The sequence below is a fragment of the Passer domesticus genome, chromosome 18 (genome assembly GCF_036417665.1).
Source record: "Passer domesticus isolate bPasDom1 chromosome 18, bPasDom1.hap1, whole genome shotgun sequence".
In the NCBI taxonomy this organism is placed as follows: domain Eukaryota; kingdom Metazoa; phylum Chordata; class Aves; order Passeriformes; family Passeridae; genus Passer; species Passer domesticus.
The window spans coordinates 3,418,484-3,439,615 of NC_087491.1; the positions used below are offsets into that span (position 1 = coordinate 3,418,484).

At 53.0% G+C, this 21,132-nt stretch overlaps 3 protein-coding genes and 1 non-coding gene across 6 annotated transcripts in view; 3 read left to right on the forward strand and 1 right to left on the reverse strand.

Annotated features, from left to right (window-relative positions):
* Positions 1-6,106, reverse strand: part of LRSAM1 (leucine rich repeat and sterile alpha motif containing 1) — a 29,776-nt gene extending 23,670 nt beyond the window's left edge. For 2 of the 3 annotated variants that reach the window (XM_064393727.1, XM_064393725.1), the window contains exon 1: positions 5,097-5,234. The gene's annotated coding sequence lies outside the window, so the exon portion shown is untranslated. Of the gene's footprint in view, positions 1-5,096; positions 5,235-5,950 lie in introns of those variants that run through there. The other variant, XM_064393726.1, reaches the window with a different exon arrangement.
* The window catches only part of RPL12 (ribosomal protein L12), a 31,490-nt gene extending 23,171 nt beyond the window's left edge, over positions 1-8,319 (forward strand). Inside the window, exons 2-8 of the mRNA XM_064393736.1 lie at positions 5,685-5,787; positions 5,869-5,942; positions 6,137-6,235; positions 6,873-6,954; positions 7,571-7,657; positions 8,025-8,137; positions 8,225-8,319. Of these exons, the coding sequence (XP_064249806.1) occupies positions 5,751-5,787; positions 5,869-5,942; positions 6,137-6,235; positions 6,873-6,954; positions 7,571-7,657; positions 8,025-8,137; positions 8,225-8,230 (498 nt within the window). The 5' untranslated portion in view covers positions 5,685-5,750 and the 3' untranslated portion in view covers positions 8,231-8,319. The remainder of the gene's footprint in view (positions 1-5,684; positions 5,788-5,868; positions 5,943-6,136; positions 6,236-6,872; positions 6,955-7,570; positions 7,658-8,024; positions 8,138-8,224) is intronic.
* On the forward strand, positions 6,593-6,720 carry LOC135283425 (small nucleolar RNA SNORA65). Its single transcript, XR_010349199.1, has one exon. It is a non-coding gene; the product is annotated as a small nucleolar RNA SNORA65 (small nucleolar RNA).
* A 2,580-nt stretch (positions 8,320-10,899) lies between the features above and the next one.
* On the forward strand, positions 10,900-20,833 carry ZMYND19 (zinc finger MYND-type containing 19). The gene is made up of 6 exons (XM_064394176.1): positions 10,900-11,039; positions 11,268-11,327; positions 12,604-12,710; positions 17,554-17,694; positions 18,634-18,814; positions 20,135-20,833. Exons 1-6 carry the CDS (start codon positions 10,989-10,991, stop codon positions 20,276-20,278), a joined length of 684 nt encoding a protein of 227 aa, XP_064250246.1. The 5' UTR covers positions 10,900-10,988; the 3' UTR covers positions 20,279-20,833.
* The last annotated feature ends 299 nt before the right edge of the window (positions 20,834-21,132 follow it).

Consider the following 21,132-nt stretch of genomic DNA (forward strand, 5'->3'; position numbering starts at 1 on the left):
GTACATACAGGAGAAACAGCTAAGCATGTTTGCCAGCATTTTTCACAAGCATTTTCTTCATTAGGTGTCCCTCAAGAAATCAAAACTGATAATGGTCCTTCATATGCTTCACAAGAATTGGCCACATTTTTAAATGACTGGGGTGTTCACCATACATTTGGTATTCCCTATTCTCCTACAGGTAAGGGAATGGTAGAAAGAACACATCAAACTCTAAAACGCATTTTAGATCAACAAAAAGGGGGTGGGAGTCCAGGATACACCTCAAAGAAAGTTGAATAAGGCTTTGTATGTTTATAACTTTTTGAATAGCTCTGCAGAAGAGCCAGATCCTCCCATTTACAGATATTTCAAGAACAACAAAAAAGCAAAACTGAAGGAACACCCTCCAGTTTTAATTAAAAATCTAGAATCAGGAAAAATAGAGGGACCATTTGATCTTATTACTTGGGGAAGGGGTTTGCATGTGTTTCTACAGATACAGGACTCAAGTGGATTCCAGCAAAGAACGTGAAACCGTACCACCCCTCAAAGCCCGTGGACGCTTCCGCAGCAGCCAGCGACGCTGCGAATGGAAGCCGAGAGACAGGCACGCAAACGTGATCTACACAGGATCACCCAGAGAAAACTGTCTGCCAGAAACTGTTCAAGAAGAGAATGGAGTTGTATTATAATTTGCGCGGGTGTATGTTACTTTTAGCCTTTTGTTTTTATCTTTGCAGTGAAGCTTTACCTGTAACTCAACCAAAAACAAATGTTTGGGTTTCTTTAGCCAAGTCTGCAGGCTCTGACACCATTTGCTTATCTAACACTAGCCCTGATAAACCTTTTTCAACTTGTTTAGTTGGAGTGCCTTTCCCAGAAGGTTTTGATAATGTTATTTTTGAGAAATATTAGCCATATGATGATCACCACATTTCCCCAACTCCCAGCCCAAGACACCAAACTTATATTGATAATTTTAAAGTTGATAAATCTGATCTTCAAGAATTAGAAATTTTAGGCTCATTAACTATGGACACTTGTTATTTGTTTCATTTTATAGGACAAAATGGGCCACATTTAAATGTTACTCCTTATCACCCAGTTTATAACAATATGACTTCTTGGTGTAATCAAACTAAGCTTCTTATATATGATGAACCTTATGCAGATCGTTTTAACAAACTTCCAATTCGATTTCCTAAAGGAATTTGGCTCATATGTGGAGACAGGGCTTGGCAGGGTATTCCCTCTAAACTAGATGGCGGCCCTTGTGCTCTGGGACAACTTACAGTAATTGCTCCCAGTATCAAAAAAGCAATGAAAAAGAAAAATAGAAAAATAAGGTCTTCCTTAGGACATCATTATGAGAGCAACTGTGATAGCGAGTTTCACCCTTGGAACTCTGGAAATTCAATTGTTACAAGCATTTTTTTACCTCAATTAAGTTCTGCAATTGCACTAAAACAGTTAAACAAATTAGGGTGTTGGCTCAGTAAAGAAGTGAATGCCACCTCTACAATAATTAGTGATTTGCTGACAGATGAGGAAGCAGTCAAACATGCCACTTTACAAAACAGAGCTGCTATTGACTTTCTTTTACTAGCACATGGACATGGTTGTGAAGATTTTGAAGAATTGTGTTGTATGAATTTGTCTGATCATTCTGCTTCTATTCATAAACAGCTGCAAAACTTAAGAGATTTAGCTAACCAAATTACAACAGATAAATCATCTTGGTTAGACAATTTGTTTGATGGTTGGAGCTTTGCACCTTGGCTGAAGGAACTTTGTAAGTTAGGCTTGATTGTGTTAGTGGTGATAACTACAATTATGTTAGTAGTACCCTGTGCACTTCAGTGTGTGCAGAGAATGATGAATAAGACAGTTTCTAGCATCTTTGTTGTTCATCAGAATGGGGGAGATGTTGGGAAGGATGAAAGTTTGACAAGAAAGTCTCACAGATATGTATGCTTAGCAGAAAGATTTTTGAATGTAGAAGCTGAGGAAGGAATAGAGATGGAAGCAAGTTTTGATATAGAAGAAAAGAATTGCTGAGCCAGTCTTACTGGATAACCAAGGAGGCAAAGGGTATGTGAGTTAGAAGGGGGTTTTTATGACTCAGAACAAAGGATAAACCCACCTCAAACAAGAAGATGTTTTTACCAAGCAGAAAGATAGCACAGGCAAACAAGTCAGCAAATGTTGCAAGTAGAAAAAAGGTCTCAGAATTTTCCACTGCAAGAAAACTGAAGAACAACTTCTAGCTTAAACTGTAATGTACTAACCTTTAGTGATTGGAGAATACTAACATGAATATGGTAATTGTATTAGTTATGATAGGCTATAGATAAAAGTTAAGGTATAGATTGGTTCTACTGTATTAAGATGTTCAGCAAAGAAAAGTATATAATGAATTTGTAACCTAAACTCAGGGTCTCCAGGCCTGCCTGCAGCTGCAGCTGACAGCTCTAGGCACAGGCTCTGTCGCCCACGACCCTGGAACATCTTGCATGCAATAAACTGGATGTTGGAAGAGCCGCCTGGAGTCCCGCATCTCTCATTTAGGCTCTTACAACCAGGGATAAAAACCAAACTACTGAAACTCAAAGTCAATTCTGGCACAGTAACAAAGAACTGAGAGCAAGGATTTCAGCTGGTTCAAGTGTGAGGGAAGAGAAATTGAACTGAGAGAGGAAAGGTTGGGTGCAGGAAGATGCCAAAAGGTGGAATGAGGAGTGCAGGTGGCTGAAGGGAACAGACACCAGGCAGCTCTGGGACAGGGCTCTGACCCAGCAGGGGAGGAAAAGGAGCTGTTGGCAGATTTTAGGGAAAGGCAGAAAGCTGTGGGTGGACAAGGAGTGGGGAGAGCAGCTGCTAATGAGGTGGTTCCAGTGGGGTGCAGGAAAAGGGATGGGGCAGCTGAGCAATGACATCAAGGAGAAAAAGGGGTTTGTTGTGGCTGCACAGGACCAGGGGGCACAAAGGGGCAAAGCAGAAAGAGCCTGAGCTGGGGCTGCAGCTGCACAGGGGCCCCCAGAGGGGCCTGGCTGGGAGTCAGAGAACACCAGGAGGGCAACAGCGAGCCCCGGACACGGAGAAACATTTTAAACACTTGCAGTGAGTTTTTTAAACACTGCTTGAAATTCCTCAGCAATTAAAAATCAGCACAGAAGAGGCAGTGCTTCACCAGGGGAGCAGTAAGTGGCACAGCTCCACTGAGCTCAGGGCCCACTGGAGCCCAGGTGCTGACATACAATGTGACATACAGTGCTGGTTCTCTGCCAGCTCTGTGCCTGCAAACTGCCCCAAAGGTACTCACAGGGCCCAGCCAGGAGAGCTCCCTGAGCAGGGACAGCTCTGCCAAAAACTCTGTGAAATATTTACAGAGAAAAATCCTCACTGTAAAAGTAAAACAATTCAGTGAAATTCATCCCTCTTCCTTTCACAGGAGGCAGAGCCATCCTGAGTCACTGTGCTGCTGTCACTGGCCATGGCCACAGCAGGAGCTGGCCCCAAACTCATCTCCAGCAGCTCCTGGCTCCCTCCCTGCCATCCCAATCTCTGCTCTTTAACCAGCTCAGATGACTGAAATGCTGCTCAGAGGCAGCCCCCAGGAGAAGCCCAGCACTGAGCAAGGAGGGAAGCTGGCTGAAGGGAAATGCAGGGCAGGATCAAGGGCAGGACAGCAGAGGCACAAACAAACGGAGATTTCAAGGTGAGGAAGCAGAAGCAAAGGTGCCTGCACTGAGACATCCTTGAACTGGTGACCATGTTCAACTGCTGAGCATTCCTGCATGTCCCACCTCACCCTTCCCTGTCCCAGGGAGTCACTGGCCATGGGAACAGTGGGAATCATCAGTTTCCACCCAAGAAAATGGATACAGACAAGAAGGGCAGAGAGCAAACAGGAAAAGAATCATGCCAGGGGTCACAAGATGAAGGATCAGAGATGTGGCAAATGGATTGAACAGCTTTCAAAAGTGCAAATTTGCTTGAGTGGAGACCCATCAAACTCAGCAGCCAGGAGTGAAAAAGGCCCCTGGCACGTGACCATTACAAGATATAATTTTTATTTATCAAATTACTGAAAGAACTGCCTGTAAGTGCCCAGGCCAGCACCCACCCTGCAGGAGGGAGCACCCAGGGGCACCAAACCCTGACCCCCCTGCCCCTGCAGGGCCCAGCTCTGCCTGAAGAGCTCAGGAAGGGCACAGAATGTTTTCTGGGTGTTTCCCAACCTGCAGCTGTTGGGGTGATGGCAGCAAAATAAAACCAAACGCTTCATTTTACTAACAACTGTAATTCAAACACAGCAACACAGCTCTGGAAAAAGCCCCAATTTTCAAAAAATTCTGGACACCCTAAATCCACGTGGGCACTGTAACGAGACAAGGTGAGGGTGTGGAAAGAAGAGATGTTTTATTTAGTCTGGGAAACACACTCGGGAGCACAGTGAGGCAGCAGGGAGCCAGGGCCAGGATCTGGGCAGGCTGCTGAAGGTGCTGCCTGGCCCTGGGGGACAGGGGTGTCAGCAGGCAGGCACAGGCTGCTCTGGCTGTGGGACAGGCTGCCAGCAGCCAGCCCTGCAGGCACTGACAGGCCAGGGGAGGCAGCAGCTCTGCAACTCGCTGTGCTGCATCGTTTGCTCTCCGTGCTGCAGCTGCCACAGCCTGAGCTGCCCTGGAACCAACCTCCCCGCATTTTCACCCGTCCTGCTCTGCCTCTCATTCCTCCCTTTCCTTCACCATCACTGTTCATCTCTCCTTCTCTCTGCGGGGCCCCCTCCCAGGGTCACACAGCTTCCAAGCTCCTCGTCTTCTTTACCCTTCCCTCACCCAGAACAGCCCGTTCAGACCCTCGCAAGGACGCAGGACTGAGTCGGCCCTGCCGGGATTTTGGCTCGCAGCCCTCGGGCACCGGCCCGACCCCTGAGGAGAGCAGCGGCAGGGAGCGAGGGCAGCGCCTGCTCCGGGGCGGACCCCGCGCAGCTCCGGGCACCGCCTGCTCCGGAGCCCTTCCGAGGAGCGCCCCCGAGACGCGGTGGCGGTGCCGGCCGGCGCAGCCCCAGTGTCCCTCAGCGGATCCCCCCGGCCCGGCCCAGCCCCGCTCACCGCTCGGCGCCGCCATCGCTGCCTCACTGCCGGGTCACGTGATCGGCGGCACCAGCGAGCGGCCCGGCCAGAGCGCCCCGCCCCGCCCGCCGCGCCCCCTGGCGGCCGGAGGACCGGCCGGCTCGGCCGCGGGAGCCGGGGATTGTCCGGGCCGGGAGCGATCCCCGGGAGCACCGAGGCCAGCCCCGCGCTGAGCCCCGCCACGGCCCCAGCCACGGCCAGCCCTTCCTTGGACACCTCCGGGGGCAGCGGGGGGAGCTCCAGCGGCGCCCTGGGCAGCCCCTGCCAGCGCCTCACCGCCCTTCCACACAGTCCACGTTCAGCAACAGGGCTGGCTATCTATCTATCCATCCATCCATCCATTTCTATGTATATTTCTATATGTATATATTGATATATAGAAATACAAATACACATCTACAGAGATCCCGCCACAGCTCGATCTTTGCCTCTCGCGAGATTTCGGCCGCTATTTATAGTTTCCTGTCATCTCGCGAGATCTCCGAAGTATATATTAGGCCCGCACCAGCCGCGCCGTCTTTTCGCTGCCCCCGGAAGGCTTCGGTTCGCGCTCCGGGCTCCATCCGCCTCCATCCGCCTCCATCCGCCTCCATCCGCCTCCATCCGCCTCCATCCCCGCCATCCGCCGCCGCCATGCCGCCCAAGTTCGATCCCAACGAGATCAAAGTCGGTGCGTGGCGGGCAGCGGGGCGGGGGGCGGGCGGGGGCGGCGGGGCCCGGCGGCGCGGCTGACGCGGCGCTGTCCCCGCAGTTTACCTGCGCTGCACCGGCGGCGAGGTCGGAGCCACGTCCGCGCTGGCCCCCAAGATCGGACCCCTGGGGCTGGTACGTACCGGGGCCGGGAGGGGAGGGGGGAGCGTGTTCTGCTGGGGAACGAGCGAGTCCCGGGGCAGTGGAGCGCGGCCTGGGCGGGGGATGAAGGCGTCCCGAAGGCGCTGGGAGCAGCTCCGCACACGGCGGGGCAGCGCTGGGCTCGGCTCTAACCCGGGCCCCTGTGACCGCCGCGTGTCGTCCCGCAGTCCCCCAAGAAGGTGGGCGATGACATCGCCAAGGCCACGGGCGACTGGAAGGGGCTGCGGATCACGGTGAAGCTGACGATCCAGAACAGGCAAGCGCAGGTACCGCACGCCGCAGGGGCCGGCCGCTGCTGCGGGCGTGGAGCCCGCCCGGGCTCCGCCTGCTCCGCGCGCCGGCCCGCATCCCGGCAGGGTCCACTCAGCCCTTCATCCTTCCGAGGTGGATAAAATGAGTGCCACACGGGGGGCGTGTGGGGGTCTTCTGGGAAGACCTTAATGCGTGGGTGGGGGGATTGCCAGGCTGCAGGATCCCGATAAGAGATCCTTGTGTGCCAAAATTCAACTTTCGTTCTGTTGCAGATAATTTATTCTTTCTACAGAACGTTGAACCAGCGAAAAACCCTTACTTAAAGCATCACAGAAATAAATAATTTAAAATCTTGCTAACTCCTGTAGCCACCTGCCACCGTACCTGTTCTGATGCCTGTGGCTGGTACATTCCAGTGGTGAGCTGAGAGCAAGCCCCAGGCAGGAAGCAGTCCTCTCCTGCTTGTGGGGAGGCCTGTGCCGAAAACCTGGGAACAGATCCCTGCAGCACAAAAACAACTGCAGTGTGAGGGTTCTGAGCAACCCCACACTGCCCTGGCAATTATCTTTGCTGAAATAATTGACAAGTTAGTTAAATATCTTCGTTAGTAATGTAGAATGGGGGGGGGGGGATTAATTTCTTTGTATTTAGATAGAGGTTGTTCCTTCTGCCTCTGCACTGATTATCAAAGCTCTGAAGGAGCCACCTCGTGACAGGAAGAAGCAGAAGAACAGTAAGTGTTCCCTGGCTTTGGTTCTGAATATTTTGGGGCTAAAAGAGGGGAAGTACCAATCCCTTTCTCTGACTGCACACACTGAATGTGTGTGCTGAATATGGTAAATGGACACGAGGTGTTCTGGGCATCCCTGCAGTGCCAGGCTACCAACAGATGCACATCACCAGAGCTCTGTGTGAGGAGATTGTGGAGTCATGGGCTTGGGTTGGGAGGGAACTTAAAAGCCCATCAGTGCCACCCCTGCCATGGCAGGGACTTCCACTGTCCCAGGGGGCTCCAGTCCCTGTCCAGCCTGGCCTTGGGCACTGCCAGGGACCCAGGGGCAGCCACAGCTGCAGAGCTGGGGTAGGACAGGCTCCTGCCCCTGGTCCTGCCCTGTCTCACGCTGTTGGCACAGGGCCTGGCACAGCCAGGGGAGCTGGCAGAAATGCCAGCTTGGAACGAGGGGTTGGGATACTCTGCTGCTGCAGTCTGGGAGCAGCAGCGCTGACAGCAGCCCTGCTGGAGCTGCAGTCCCCCAGCTCCGCCGTGCTCTGAGGGCTGGGCTGGTGCTCCCAGAGGAAGCGGGGAGCTGGCAGTGCCCGGGTGCCTCAGTGCTGCTGTTCCCTCCCAGTCAAGCACAGCGGCAGCGTCACCTTCGACGAGATCGTCAACATCGCGCGGCAGATGCGGCACCGCTCCCTGGCCCGCGAGCTCTCGGGTGAGTGGGGCACAGGCAGTGCTCCAGCTCCTGCCAGGCAGGGCTGCCAGCTGAGCTCTGCTGGCTGGGAACTGGCAGCCCAACACCTGGGGAGGAGGGGGCACAGGGAGTTGGCAGTGTGTTCTGGGGGAGTCCAGGGTGAGGGAATTGATGAGCCCTGGTGAGCCCTGAGAGGAGAGGGACAGCTGAGAGCTGTGGGGTGTTCTCTGGCAGAGTCCAGGCTGGTTTGGGTTGGGAGGGACCTTAAAGCTCATTGAGTTCCACCCCTGGCCATGGACAGCCACCTTCCCCTAGCCCAGGCTGCTCCAGGCAAGCTCCTTAGGTGGTTCCCATGGTAAAACACTGACGCCGGTGTCTGCTGCTGCAGGGACCATCAAGGAGATCCTTGGCACTGCCCAGTCGGTGGGCTGCAGCATTGATGGCAGACACCCCCACGACATCATCGATGACATCAACAGTGGTGCCATCGAGTGCCCAGCTGTGAGTACCCTGCTCTGACTGAAATTGCTGTGCAATATTAATTACTGAAAGATTCCACTAATGAGCTGTGTTTGCTTCTTCCAACAGAGCTAAGACTGCAGAAAAGGAAGTTGCCACATGAAGGCTCCTTCAGTTTTTTGTAGCACTTTAAATACTAAAATAAAGACCCAGTTGTCTGCAAACATCTGCTGGTTTGATTTGTCCCTGTCCCATGCTGTGAATTTTGCTTTGGGGAAACTCTCCCTGTCTTCTGGAAATACAGCACCTTTGGTGTGATGTGTCCATGCCTGTTCTGGATGGGTTGGAGCAGGGATGGAAGTGTGGCTGTTAAAAAATGGGATGAGGAATGAGAGCAGAAGGTTTAGTGTTGATTATTCAAAATGAGATCAGTTTGTGTCCTTTGCTCTCTGATGACATTTGGGTCACTGCCCTGGTGACTTGAGGGCCACATGAGGTGGGGCTATAGTGACAGGAAAAGGCATGATCAAAAAACCCCATTTTTATCAAATCCACAAGCCTGGCAGACACCACTTGTCCAGGACGTGCCACTGTCCCTGTCAGTGTGGAGCGGAGCTGCACCCTCCTTATTCCTAAAGCAAAACTGAGCAATGCCTGACCTGGGCATTCCAGCCATGGGAATCCCACGAGCTCAGGGATCTCTGTCCCTGTGTGCTGTGGCTGTGTCTCGGGCAGCTCTGCCCAGGCTCCAGGCCTGTGCTGGCCCCTCTCACTGTCTCCAGCTCCACGTGCAGCTGATGGAGTCAAAACCAGGGGACTTTGTGGCTCTGCTGTTTTCCCCCAGCTGATTGTAGGGCCTTTTCCTGCAGCAGCAAGGAAAAAAACAAATACAGCTGAAATTCCAGGCACTTGCCATGCTGAGGGAACAGGAGCTGGGCCAGGGCAGCTCAGGCTGGAGCTCCGGGCAAGGCTCTTCCCCCAGAGGGTGCTGGCACTGCCCAGGCTCCCCAGGGAATGGGCACGGCCCCGAGGCTGCCAGAGCTCCAGGAGCCTTTGGCCAGCACTGCCAGGGGTGCCCAGGGTGGGGTTGGTGGGGGGTCTGGGCAGGGACAGGGCTGGGCTGGGTGATCCTGGTGGGTCCTTTCCAACTCAGGATATTCTGTGGTTCTCTCTGGTCCCTGTGTTGGAATTGACTCTGTTACCGTGTTTCAAGCTGGGAATAAATTGGATGCTCTCAGAATAGGTCAGGTGTCTCCTCATGCTCTGTAACCTGCCCAGTCTCTCCAGAGATTTGTGTGGCACAAATTCTGATAAGGTAAGGGGTGGAAAACCTTTGTGTGATGAGTGGCCATAGCTGAGGGGGCTGCACAGGGCTGGTGGGATCCTCACCCCAGGCCAGCCTGGCTGCGGTGCCAGGGGAGGGTTGGCTCCCTCCCTGAGGCTTTGTGGGGGTTCCACAGCAAAGCTGCACAAACGCCTGGGGCAGGGCAGCCCGGCAGGGGCCGCAGCCCCTTGGGCAGCAGCTCTGCTGTAAACTCTGTTAAATCTCTGCCCCTGGTGCTGGAATCCCACTGCTGTGAGCCCCGAGAGTCTCAGGAGCTGTTCAGCCTCGTGCTGTCTGAGCTGTCCTCTGTGGGATTCCCTCCGCTTGGCATTACTGGAAACAGCTGGAAAAAGGATTCCTCTTGCTTACAGGGAGCTCTCTGGGACAGGACCCGTAACCTTTCCTTTCCCAAGCTGCCTCAGGGCACCTGCTCTGGTAGGAGCAAAGCAGGGCTTGCCCTGCCAATAATTAATATTTTCCAAATCATGCTTCTTCAAGGGGAGGCAGAGGGTTCCAAAGATAACAGCCTACATTAACGTCAAATTTAAACCCATCTTCTTAATTTAATTTAGTATCTTTATTAATGACATAGGTGAAGGGATCAAGTGCGACCCCAGCAGGCTGGCAGGTGACGCCAAGCTGAGAGTGAAGTGACAAATCCGAGGGAAGTGATGCCATCCAAAGGGACTCGGGGAACCTCAAGGGAACCTGATGGGGTTTAACCAGGCCGGGTGCTGGAGCTGCACCCGGGTCTGGACAACGCTGGGATCAGTCCAGGCTGGGGATGAGCAGATGGAGCAGCCCTGGGAGAAGGATTCCACAAATCTTTAGGGTTTTTTTTAGGGAATGAAGACGTAGAGGACACCTGGGCTGAACGGCTGGAGGTTCGGGCAGTAACTGCCCTGGGGTCGCTCCGTGCTGTCCCCAGGCAGGGCACGGCCCCACAGCAGAGCGCGGAGGGAACGCCGGGAGAGCGGCGGGACCGTGATCCATCCCGGGGGGTCTCCCCCGCTGCGGACCCTCCGATCCCCGCCGGTTCCCCCGCTCGGCTCGCCGGGGCCGCGCGGGGTGTCCGAGCGGAGCGCCCGAGAGCCGGCGCACCCTCACCACCATGTGCCACCGGCACTCGAGCCGGGCTCCTCGGCCCTGGGGTGCCCGGGGGTGCCCGGGAGTGTCCTTGTTCCCGTTCCCGGTGTCCCCGTCCGGCCCGGGGGGCGCGGTCCCTTTAAGCGCTGCCGCCGGCACCAAGCTTCCCGCGAACGTGACGTCACCGCCCGCGCCTCCCGCGCCCGCGCCGCCCGCGCCCGCGCGCGGGGCCCCGTCCCACGTGACCCGAGCCGCGGCGCGCCGCGCGCGCATTGGCCGCGGCGGCGGCGTTCGCGGGAGTGACGCGCGAGCGGCGCGGGTTCCCATTGGCCCGCCGGGCGCGGGTGGGCGGTGGCGCGGGCCGCCATTGGCCGAGGGGCGGCGGGGGGGCGGTGGCGCGGCGGCCCCGCCCCCCGGGTGTGCGCGAGGCGGCGGCGCGTGGCAGCGGCGCGGGGCGAGCGGCGGCCCCGGCCCGGCCCCGCCATGACCGACTTCAAGCTGGGCATCGTCCGCCTCGGCCGCGTGGCCGGCAAGGTCAGCGCGGGGCGCGCCGGGCCGGGCTCGCCGCGCCGGGCGGGGCGGGGGGCGGCGGGGCCGGGGCGAAGGGTCCGGGCGGGGAGGGCCGTGCTGTGCATTACGGGGCCATGCCGGGGCCACGCTGAGGCCGTGCCGGGGCCGTACGGGGCTTTGCGGAGCCGTGCCGTGTGGAGCCGGGACCGTGACGTGCCGAGCCGTGCTGACGGCGCTCTCGCTGTGTTGCAGACCAAGTACACGCTGATCGACGAGCAGGACATCCCGCTGGTGGAGAGCTACTCCTTCGAGGTGAGGGCCCGCCCGCTTTCCCCCCGTTACTTTCCCGGTGTTCGTGGCTCCCGCCCGCCCGGGGCTGCCCCGGCCCCGCCGCCGCTCCGGCCCTTCCCTTTGCCCTGCCCCGCTCCGGCCGAGCGGCTCCCGCAGGAGCTGTGCCCCAACTCCCCCGACTGGCGCAAAATGAGCCCGTTTTAACTCACTGAAGTCCCAACGTGGAGGTTCCAAGTAGGAAAAGTTCTGAGTTTTCCTTTTTTTTTTTCTTTTTTTTTTTTCCCAGTTACACGAACGTTGTTTTAAAACATTTATTTACTAGTTTATTTTGTAGTGGTTTTGCTTTCATACTGTTTGTATGCTTTTGGAGAACTGATAATTTTTCCTCCCATGGTTTGGCAAACATTAAAAATGTTCACTCTGCACTTAGTCTTGGATGAGGAAAACTGGTATTACTGTAACTGATCATGGAACCAGAAAAAAGTGTTTCCTCTTCATATGCCCTGGTAAATGGGTTCTACCAGGGCTTTGAAAGTGAAAGACAATGACTACAAAACTTACAACAAATAAGGGTTTTTTTGGAGGAGGGACCATCACCTGGTAAATTCCTGCAGCACAGTGGCTGCTTTGGGGCTGCTCTTGGGGATTGTAGGAGTTTGGGCAGTGCTGCTGCCAGAGCACTCCCTGTTTGTCCATTCCTGCCCCGTGTCTGTCACAGAGGTGGTAGCACACCCCGGCTGTCCCAAGTGTATCAAGTTCTTGCTGTGCTTTGTGAGCTTCGAGCCCCATTGCGGAGTGCAGGAAAATGTGGAAATGCAGGAAAAATGGCAGAGCCTCGCTGGGGGCAGGGGCAGGGCTGGAGCAGAGCCCTGGTGGCTGCCCAGGGGCAGAGTGGGTCCTGCTGTGACCCCAGCCCCAGAGCTGCCTTGCTGCTGCTCTTTGTCCAGGCAGCCCCAGCTCCCCCTGCCCTTTCCCAGCCGGGCTCCGCAGGGTCCATCCCCACCCCAGGGACCCCCTTCTCGGGGGGATGGAGGTGCCCGTTGGCTTTCAGCACCCAGGGGTGCCAGAGGGAGCTCAGGGGAGTGCTGGAGGTGTCCCCAGCTGGTGTCCCCCCCAGTGCTGGGGGGGCTGGCTGGGTCCCCCTGGGGGTTTGGGACAGCTCAGACCCCACCGAGCTCAAGGGGCTTGCAGGGACAAGTGTGAAATGTGGGGTCAATGCCCCAGATGTGGGGTCCACCCAGAGGAGAGGTGCTGCGTGCCCCGTGGGGTGCTCTCATGGCCTTTCCCTTCCCTCTAGGCTCGGATGGAGGTGGATGCTGATGGAAATGGTGCTAAAATCTTCGCTTACGCCTTCGACAAGAACCGGGGCCGGGGCTCAGGCCGCCTGCTGCACGAGCTGCTCTGGTGGGTACTGCAGGGGGCAGAAGGCCCAGGGTTCCCTTTGCTGCCCCGGCGTGTCAGGGCTGCTCTCTCTGCCTGCCCAGTCCCCTCGGGAGCGTGGCAGACCCAGCACAGGGTGCCTCAGGGCTGTGGTTTGGAGCATCCTCACACGGCACAGCCTGTGGAACATTCCAGGCAGGGAGGGCAGAGGTGCATGGACACCCTGAACCTGAGCAATGCTGCCCAAACTTCAGCTGGGGGAAGAACAGGACCTGCACCATTTGATAGGGAAAGACAAACCTGTGAAGGTTTGGTGTGGGGCTTTTTGTCTGCTGAGAATTGGCAGAGCACTGGAGAGGGGGAGCTTGAAACTTGGAGGTGTTTTTTATGGCTTTCTGCAAAACTGCCTGAGGTGTTGCTGCTGATGGTTCATTTCAGCTGCTGCATCTGGTTTTCAGTACTCTAAAGTCCCTGAAATCCTTCACAGGGTTTACATTAAGTTTCAGGGGCCAATTTAATTTGTGAGAGCAGCTCACCCTCTAAGCTCATCTGTTGCTCCTTCGGATGGTTTGTACAAAAGGTGGGATTTGCTGAAGAAATCTTACTTATTTTAAAAACCTTTTTGGAAAAAATTAAGTGAAAAATTGACTGAAAATTATTCAGTTCCACATCCTTGGAAGTTACAGTGCCCAGGATGCCCTTTATCTTTCCAGGTTACCTTTTATCCCCTAGAACCAGGCTTTGCACAGGAGGAAGGAGACAGGAAGAATATCAGATTATTATTTCCAGTCTGCCTATTAAATATGGATTTTAACCTGCATCTGTTAATATTTAATCTTATTGCACATAGAACTTTGTTGAAATTATGAAATTGGCTGCAATATGTGGAGCAAATCACTGACAGCTGCTGCTAACTGTGAACCTCAGACAGTCATAATTATTATCTGTAAGTAGCATTAAACAGCACCTGAAAATTATTCAGGTCAATTGTTGGAGGCTGTGCAAATGATGACAGCCCAGCTATTTGTTTATGACACAGCCCAGCCATTGCCTCTCCTGGCTTGTTTTACTCAAATTAGGAAGTCATTTGAGCATATTCAGTTAGGAAATTCAAATTGTGTCACTCGAGCATGGGCTGTGGTTAAAAATAAGAGATTGTGTGTAATGGGGATTTTGGAGAGGCACAGAGCAGAGGGGGCTGTCAGCTGCCAGGCAAGCAGAGCTGCAGTTCTCAAGTTGCAGTCAGATTTCTGGACTAGAAAATATAAAATATCTCTGCTGTTCCTTTTAATTCATCCTGGTCCTGAAGGTGTTGCTGAGCTTTAGTTGCAGCTCAGACACTGCAGGTCAGAGGCTGGGTCTCTGCAGGGGCTCTGAAGCCTCTGCCCCTCCTAAAGAGAGGAATTTTGGGGCTGCTCTGAGCACAAACCAGGACTGGAGAGTGGTGTCAGGTCCTTGGTGAGGAGGGGCAGTGGAGCTGTGGAGCCTGTAAGAGTCAGGAGAGCTGGGCAGAGCCAGGAGGTGACTGCACTTCCAGCCTGACTCCTTGGGTGAATGAGCACCAAAGAACATGGATTACTGCAGGTGTAGGTGTGTAACTCAGTTGTTTCTGCTCATGAACCCCCAAAAACATGAAAAGCCAACCCAGCTGTGTGCCTCTGGTTTAAGATACAGTGAGTAGCACGTGGTAGGTGCAAGTAAAACAGACTTTGAATTTTTTTTCTTTTCTAGTTCAGCAGGTGTCTTTGGGCCTTGTCATGAGGCCCTTGGGATAGAAATCCTGGAGCTGCAGCAGTGACAGGAACCTTCTCCCAGAGCCCTCCTGCTGCCCTGTGCAGAGGCAGCTGTGGCATCAAAAGGCATCCAAAGAGCTGGAAATTCCCCACATGAGCTGCACAAATTCTTACAGGGAGAACTTCCTGGTGGTTCTTTAGCCTCTCTGGTGCTTGCTGCGATTTCCACGTGGAGTTTTGGCTCCCCCAAAGCAGGGTTTGGGTGTCTCTGCAGAACAGAAGTCTTATCCCCTCATCAGTTCCCTGTGGAGCAATCCCAGCTCTGTGTTCTGCTGGTGTAGGGATGTTCCCTGGGGAACAGCAGCAGCAGGGATTAGTCATAAGTAGCACCAACTGTATGTTCAAAAAGACATCCAGGACCTGATTTCTGGGGGTTTTGAGGGTTTTTTTTAGAGCACTTGCCATCTTGCTGCCTATAACAGGCTCAGTTCTGGTTCCTGGTGCTTGGAATTGCTGTGTCTGCACTTGTGTTCCAGTCCTGGGCTGTGAGCTGCTGAAATACCAAAAGAACAGAATCCAGATGATCCCTGAAAAGTCTGGGGGGAAGGGCTTTGCCTGGCATCTTGCAGGAGCTCAGGAGTGCAGGGGGCGGCAGAAGCCCCAGCTCTGCAGGAGTTCTGGCTGTTCCACTGAGGCTGCTCACAAGGCAGGTTCTCTCAGCCTGTCCTTGCTGCTCAGTTTGGATGAGCTGGGATGCTCAGAGAGAAGCCTCGGGAGGGGAGTGGAGTGTTCAAAGCTTCCTTCTTGATGTGTGGAGAGGAGGGACCACCCTGAATTTGGCATTACCAGTTCTGGCACCTCAGTGCAGTGGTTTGTAACACTGACTGCTCACCAGCAAGGCCCAACTTCCACCTTTATTAGGCTTTTGTCACTTGAGGCCACAGAAGTGCTGGCAGTGGTGTAGATAAAGGGGGTTTCATACAAGGAGGTAAAGACTGGCTCAGTGTGAGAGGGGATTTGGTCAGAATTTGCTTTTTGGGGTGTTGGGTGCAGATCTGGGCTGTGGAGGAGCAGGGGTAGGTGTGTGCCACTCTGCTGTGCCACCCCAGTGCCAGGGACAATCTCTCATAATCCTCTCTGTTCCCCAACTCCAGCACTTTCTAAACTCTCATCTAACAAAATCAAAAATATTTCTGAACTTAGTCTTGGAATCCCCTTTCCTTTCCCCCCTGCACAGTCTGTTCTTGCTCTGAACTTCTGTCTCCTCCTCCCAGATTCCTGTCTCCTATCTGTCCCATCTCTCCAGCTGGCACTTTGTCCTAGGCTCATTCTAAGAACCTTAACTCCTTCCCTGTCTCCATCTGAGTGATGCTCACCTCCAGCAGCTCACCCCTTGCTGGAGCCCTCAGGACTCCTGGTTCCCTTTGCCAGACCCTCTGGTGGCCTTCAACAACTCAAAAGTACCTTACAGCTGTTACTGGAATGGCTTCCCAGTGCCAGAGGGCAGGGCTGGATGGGATACTGGGAAGGAATTGTTCCCTGGGAGGGTGGGGAAGCTCTGGAAGTGCCCAAGGGCAGGCTGGATGGGGCTTGGAGCAGCCTGGGGTAGTGGAAGGTGTTCCTGCCCAGGGCAGGGAATGAGCTGAATTTTAAAGTCCTCTCCAACCCAATCAAGCTGGGATTTGGGGATTTTTCCTTTAGGGCACTTCAGCTGACTCTGCCATAGTTTGTTTGCTTTAATGTGTGTAGTTTGGTTTCTTTTTCTCCAAAAGAAGGATTTTATTGGTTTTACCTTCAAAGGGAAGAACTTTTCCCTGTTCCATGGAGGCCCAGCAGACTCCCTGGCAGGGGCTCCAGGCTGTGCTCTCATGCAGGGTGTCCTCACAGGAATTACCTGGTGGGAGCTGGAGCACAGTCTGTGCAGGTGCTGCTTGTGGCCTCTCCAGGGGGATTCTCCTCATTACATTCTACAGTTTTGGGGCATATGTGACGTGCAAGAGTTTTTCTTACCCCCAGGGTATATGACTTAGACATATCTGGATGGATTTAGACCAAGAATACAAAATCCTTCATTTTTCAGTGTAAGTCACATTGAAATGAGTTTTCTGTTCTGCTGGGTAATGCTGAGCTTTATAAAGGTTAAAAAAGTGGGAATTTTTAAACCCAGACAAATATCTCTTCAAAATTAAAATAACTGTTTGAGCTGATATGTTCAGTGAAGGCTGAGCAGGACTCAGTGTCCAGGCTGGGCTTGTGGGAAGCTGCTGGGAGGTCTCCAGGAGGAGGTGCTGGGTTACCCTCAGTGGGTGCTGTCAGCACTGCTTGGTCCTTGTTCTCCTGTGCTGGGAGGTTCCTTATGGCAGAACAATCACAGGGACACAGCCTTCTGTCCAAGCCTTGCATTTCAGCTGGGATGGGGATTCCTGCAAGAAGTGATACCAAAACTTGTCCAGGCATGAGGGTGTTTGACAGTGAACTGGATGTTTGGTGAAACAGAGCGAGGTGAAAAGAAGGGGAAAAGGGCAATTGAAACTCTTAGAAGGCAGTGGGGAAGATTCCCCCTGCAGCCATCCTGGCTTAGTCCTGCTTTGGGTTTTGGGCAAGTTTCAGGCGTCTCTTGGTCAGTTGTGGAGTAATTTCAGAGTTTCAGTGTGTTACACACAATTGCAGTCTAAAAATCATTTGCATACACAGTGAAACCTCTGTCCTGTTGTTGTTAAGAGATGTTTCTTCATAAATAATAAGCCCTGTGACACCACACCAGTGCCAAACTTGCACAAATCTGTCTGATAGATTTTCCTATGGAAATAATAAGCCAGTATTGGCGCCTTCCAAGGAGCACTATGATTCCATGGATCTTCAGCAGTAAATGGAGTAGTAGACTCTGGAATGAAGCAACATGCTTGAAATTACTCTGTACTGTCTTTTGATTCAACTAATTTATAATGGAAACCACCTGCTGGAAAAAGGCACTTTCTCCTGGGAGCTGCCCTGTCTGAGGTAGCCACTGCAGTCTGTTTGCAGCCCAGTGCCAGCAGGTCCCAGCTCACACTGCCTCTGGACTTGCTGTGATCGTTTGTTTTCTAGCTGTTCTTGTTCAGCACTGACCCTCAGGGTGGTTTTGTGTCCTGCAGGGAGAGGCACCGGGGAGGGATTGCTCCTGGCTTTCAGGTGGTGCACCTGAACTCGGTGACCGTGGACAACCGCCTGGACAATCTGCGCCTCGTGCCCTGGGGCTGGAAGCCCAAGGCTGAGGACATCTCCAGCAAACAAAGGTATGGCAGCACCTGGCAGGGGAATGAACATCTCTGCAAATGTTGTCTCCATTCTTTAGTGATTTTTGCCTTGGCAGAGCCTTTTTGATTAAGCCTTGGGTGCTTTACACATCCCTGTCCTGGCTGCCTCACCAGGGGCTTGGTCTGTGCTCGGTCTGTGCTCGTGTCCCTGCTGTGCACCCATCCCACCCATCTCACCCTCAGGGCTGTGCCAGGTGGAGCAGGAAGCCTCTGTGCCCTCCCAGCTGGGCAGAGGCTCAGTGCACACCTCGCTGCCTTCTGCCCCTCAGGCACTGAAATTCCAGTGGGAGCTGGGAGGTGCAGAATGCTCCTGATGGAAGTTGTGAGGTGGGGTTGGACTCACTCAGGGCGAGTTCTGGGCTCAGCTTCCAGCACCTCTCACCAGCTTGGGGGAGCTTCCCACAGGCTGGGGTTCAGTGATGCCACGCAGCACATGACACTCTTTGTGCCAGGATGGATCTGGATAGTCAGGGAATATCCAGACTCACAGTGTGAGAGACCCACAGACTTCACATCACACCTCTCCTGAAACACTTGCAGCAGCAGCTTTAAGATTGGGGTGTTTAGAGCTGATTAAACTGATTCTGAGAAGTTTTAGTGGATTACAAATGCTCGACATGATTTTGGGGGTTCAAGAACAAGAAACAGACTTCATGTCAGAAATAAATTTTGACTTGGTGTGAGTAATTTTACACGGAATTAACTTTGCTTGATGTAAATGTTTCTTGACCGATACCTTTAAACTTTTGGGGTTTGCACTTAGGCTAAAATAACCTTAAAAATACCCAATATATGATTGGTCTGTGCAGTCTGAGGCTAAATACAATGTTAACCTTATTTATTAATAAATTTGGAATCAGTGTCTCTGTATGATTATTATGAATTGATATACCAAACTTGTACTTGCTTTTTTTCCAGGGAACAAAGTCTGTACTGGCTGGCAATCCAACAACTTCCTACAGACCCCATAGAAGAGCAGTTTCCTGTCCTGAATGTAACCAGATATTACAATGCTAATGGGGATGTTGTGGAGGAGGAAGAGAACTCCTGCACTTACTATGAATGTCACTACCCTCCCTGCACAATGATTGAAAAACAGGTGGGTTCATAGAGCTGGGAGTGAGCATGGAATGCCTTGGGCTAGTGGTCTAGGGATTTATTTGTTGTTTAAAATGTAGAGCTCTATGTGAGCCATTCAGTGGCTAAAAGCAATGATTTCCACTCAGGTTTTGTTTGGCCTGAACCTCCAAACCCTGTTACAGTTTTCAGTTGGAGGGAATGTGGGTTTGAGTTGGAGCAGTGGATGTTACGGGGCTGCTGGGAGGAGGGTGATTTCTGCAGAGTGCACAAAAAGCCAGGTGGGAGCTTTCCTGCAGGGAGCAGAGCTGGAATGAGTGAGCAGCTGTGTGAGGCAGCAGGAAGCATTGTAGGAGGGTTTGGATGGTCATGGAATCAAAAAATAACCTGGTTACCATTTCCTGAGGTGAAGGTGAATTGCAGTGGCCTTCATTCAGGGGAGAGCTGGGAGGAAAAGTTCTGCTGGAGGAAGATAAAGCAACATCAGGAGTGAGAGAATGAGCTGTGCAAGGGCTGTGCCCCTGTCACACAGATGCCTTATCTATAAACAAGGGCTTTTCTTGTGATAGCAGATGCTGAGTAGGCTAAACCCATTGTGTTCCACTTTCTGCTCTGGGGAAGGAACATTTGCAAAAATGATCTTAAATTCCCTGTGTTTGAAACAGAGGCAGCTCTGCCTTTTATTTGGGTCTGTGCCCAAAAGCTTCTTGGATAACTAACTTTGGCAATGGCTGAGCTTATGCAGCCCTCCTGATAATTTCTGAATTTCAGGTGTTTGTAGTTGAAAACAGAACTTAAGTTAACAAAACAGCAGCATTGTGACAACAAATGTGTAATGCTCCAATATTTTGTCTATTAAGCCCATTTTACAAGAGCAAATGTACAGCTACAGAAATTGCTTCAAACCCTTCTGGTTCTCTGAAACTCATGGTGGGGTGTTTGTGTTTCATAGAATCCCAGACTGGTTTGGGTTGGGACTTTATTATTCATCTCATTCCATGGGCAGGGACCTTCCCTTATCCCAGGTTGCTCCAAGCCCCCTCCAGCCTGGCCTTGGACACTTGCAGGGATCCAGGGACAGCCACAGCTTCTCTGGGCACCCTGTGCCAGGGCCCCCCAGGAAGGATTTCTTCCCAGTACCCCTCTCACCCTGCCCTCCTGCAGCGTCGGGCTGTTCAGCCTTGTCCTGTCGCCTGGTTGTGACAGGCATGGAAGGCCTGATTGTGAAGCTGCTTGGGAATGCTGTTGGGTCCTCTTGGGAAGGCTGCTGGGGTGTCCCTGGGAGCCTGCTGAGGTTCTCCTGGCACTGAGCAGCCCCTCTAACACCACCTTTTGTTCCCAGTTACGCGAGTTCAACATCTGTGGGCGCTGCCAGGTGGCGCGGTACTGCGGCTCGCAGTGCCAGCAGAAGGACTGGCCTGCCCACAAGAAGCACTGTCGGGAGAAGAAAAGAACCTTCCAGCAGGAGCTGGGCCCAGAGCGGTGACCGAGCGGGTGGCAGAGGCCTCTCAGCAGCAGGATTCCTTCCCAAAGGCATTGGACTCTTGCTTTTGCACAGTATGACAGACTGCTTATCAAAGCCAGAGGCACTGAAGAAAAACCCTGTGATGCTTGAGCAGAATGGCTGACTGGACTAAGCCAGCTCTGACTGGTGCTGTGGAAAGGGATCGGGTCTGCCCTTCCAGTATTATATTCTCAAGCAAAAAGACTACTGTGGAGCTCCAGGCAGGAAGCTTCTCATTATTTATATGTTAATACGTTTGTAAACTCATGTACAGTTTTTTGTTAGGAATTCTTGATAGCACTCATTAACTGTAATGTTCAGATGAGAACATGTTGTTGGCCTAAAAGTTAAAAAAAAAAGAAAAAAAGTCATGTAGCAAAAGCTTTTCCTCCCATGTGGCAGAAGTGTCTGTGGCAGTGCCAAGGCCGGCGGGGCAGGCTCTGGCATCAGCACTTACTCTGGAGAACTCTGCATGGAAGCTCTAATGAAAAAAAATACAAACAAAAAAAGAGCAAACAAAGTAAAGGTTGGAATGAATCCATGTCTGCTCTCTGGCTTTTTCCCCTTCCCTTCCAGCTGCCTTCAGAGCTCGGTCACCCTGGCTGCTGGCAGTCCCTGCAGGCAGGAGCAGTGCCCAGGAGCTGGCGTGGGGCACAGGGACCCTCTGGGATCTGTGTCCAGGCTCTGCAGCCAGGGCTGCCTCCCAGGGGCTGCTGGAGATGGCCTTGGAGCAGCCAGGATTTCCAGGGAGCAGCATCAGCTTTCTGTTCCAAAGCCCTTGCACAGAAGGCAGTGAGTGGTAGGGGAGCTTGGGTAGCAGCTGTGTGTGGATGTGG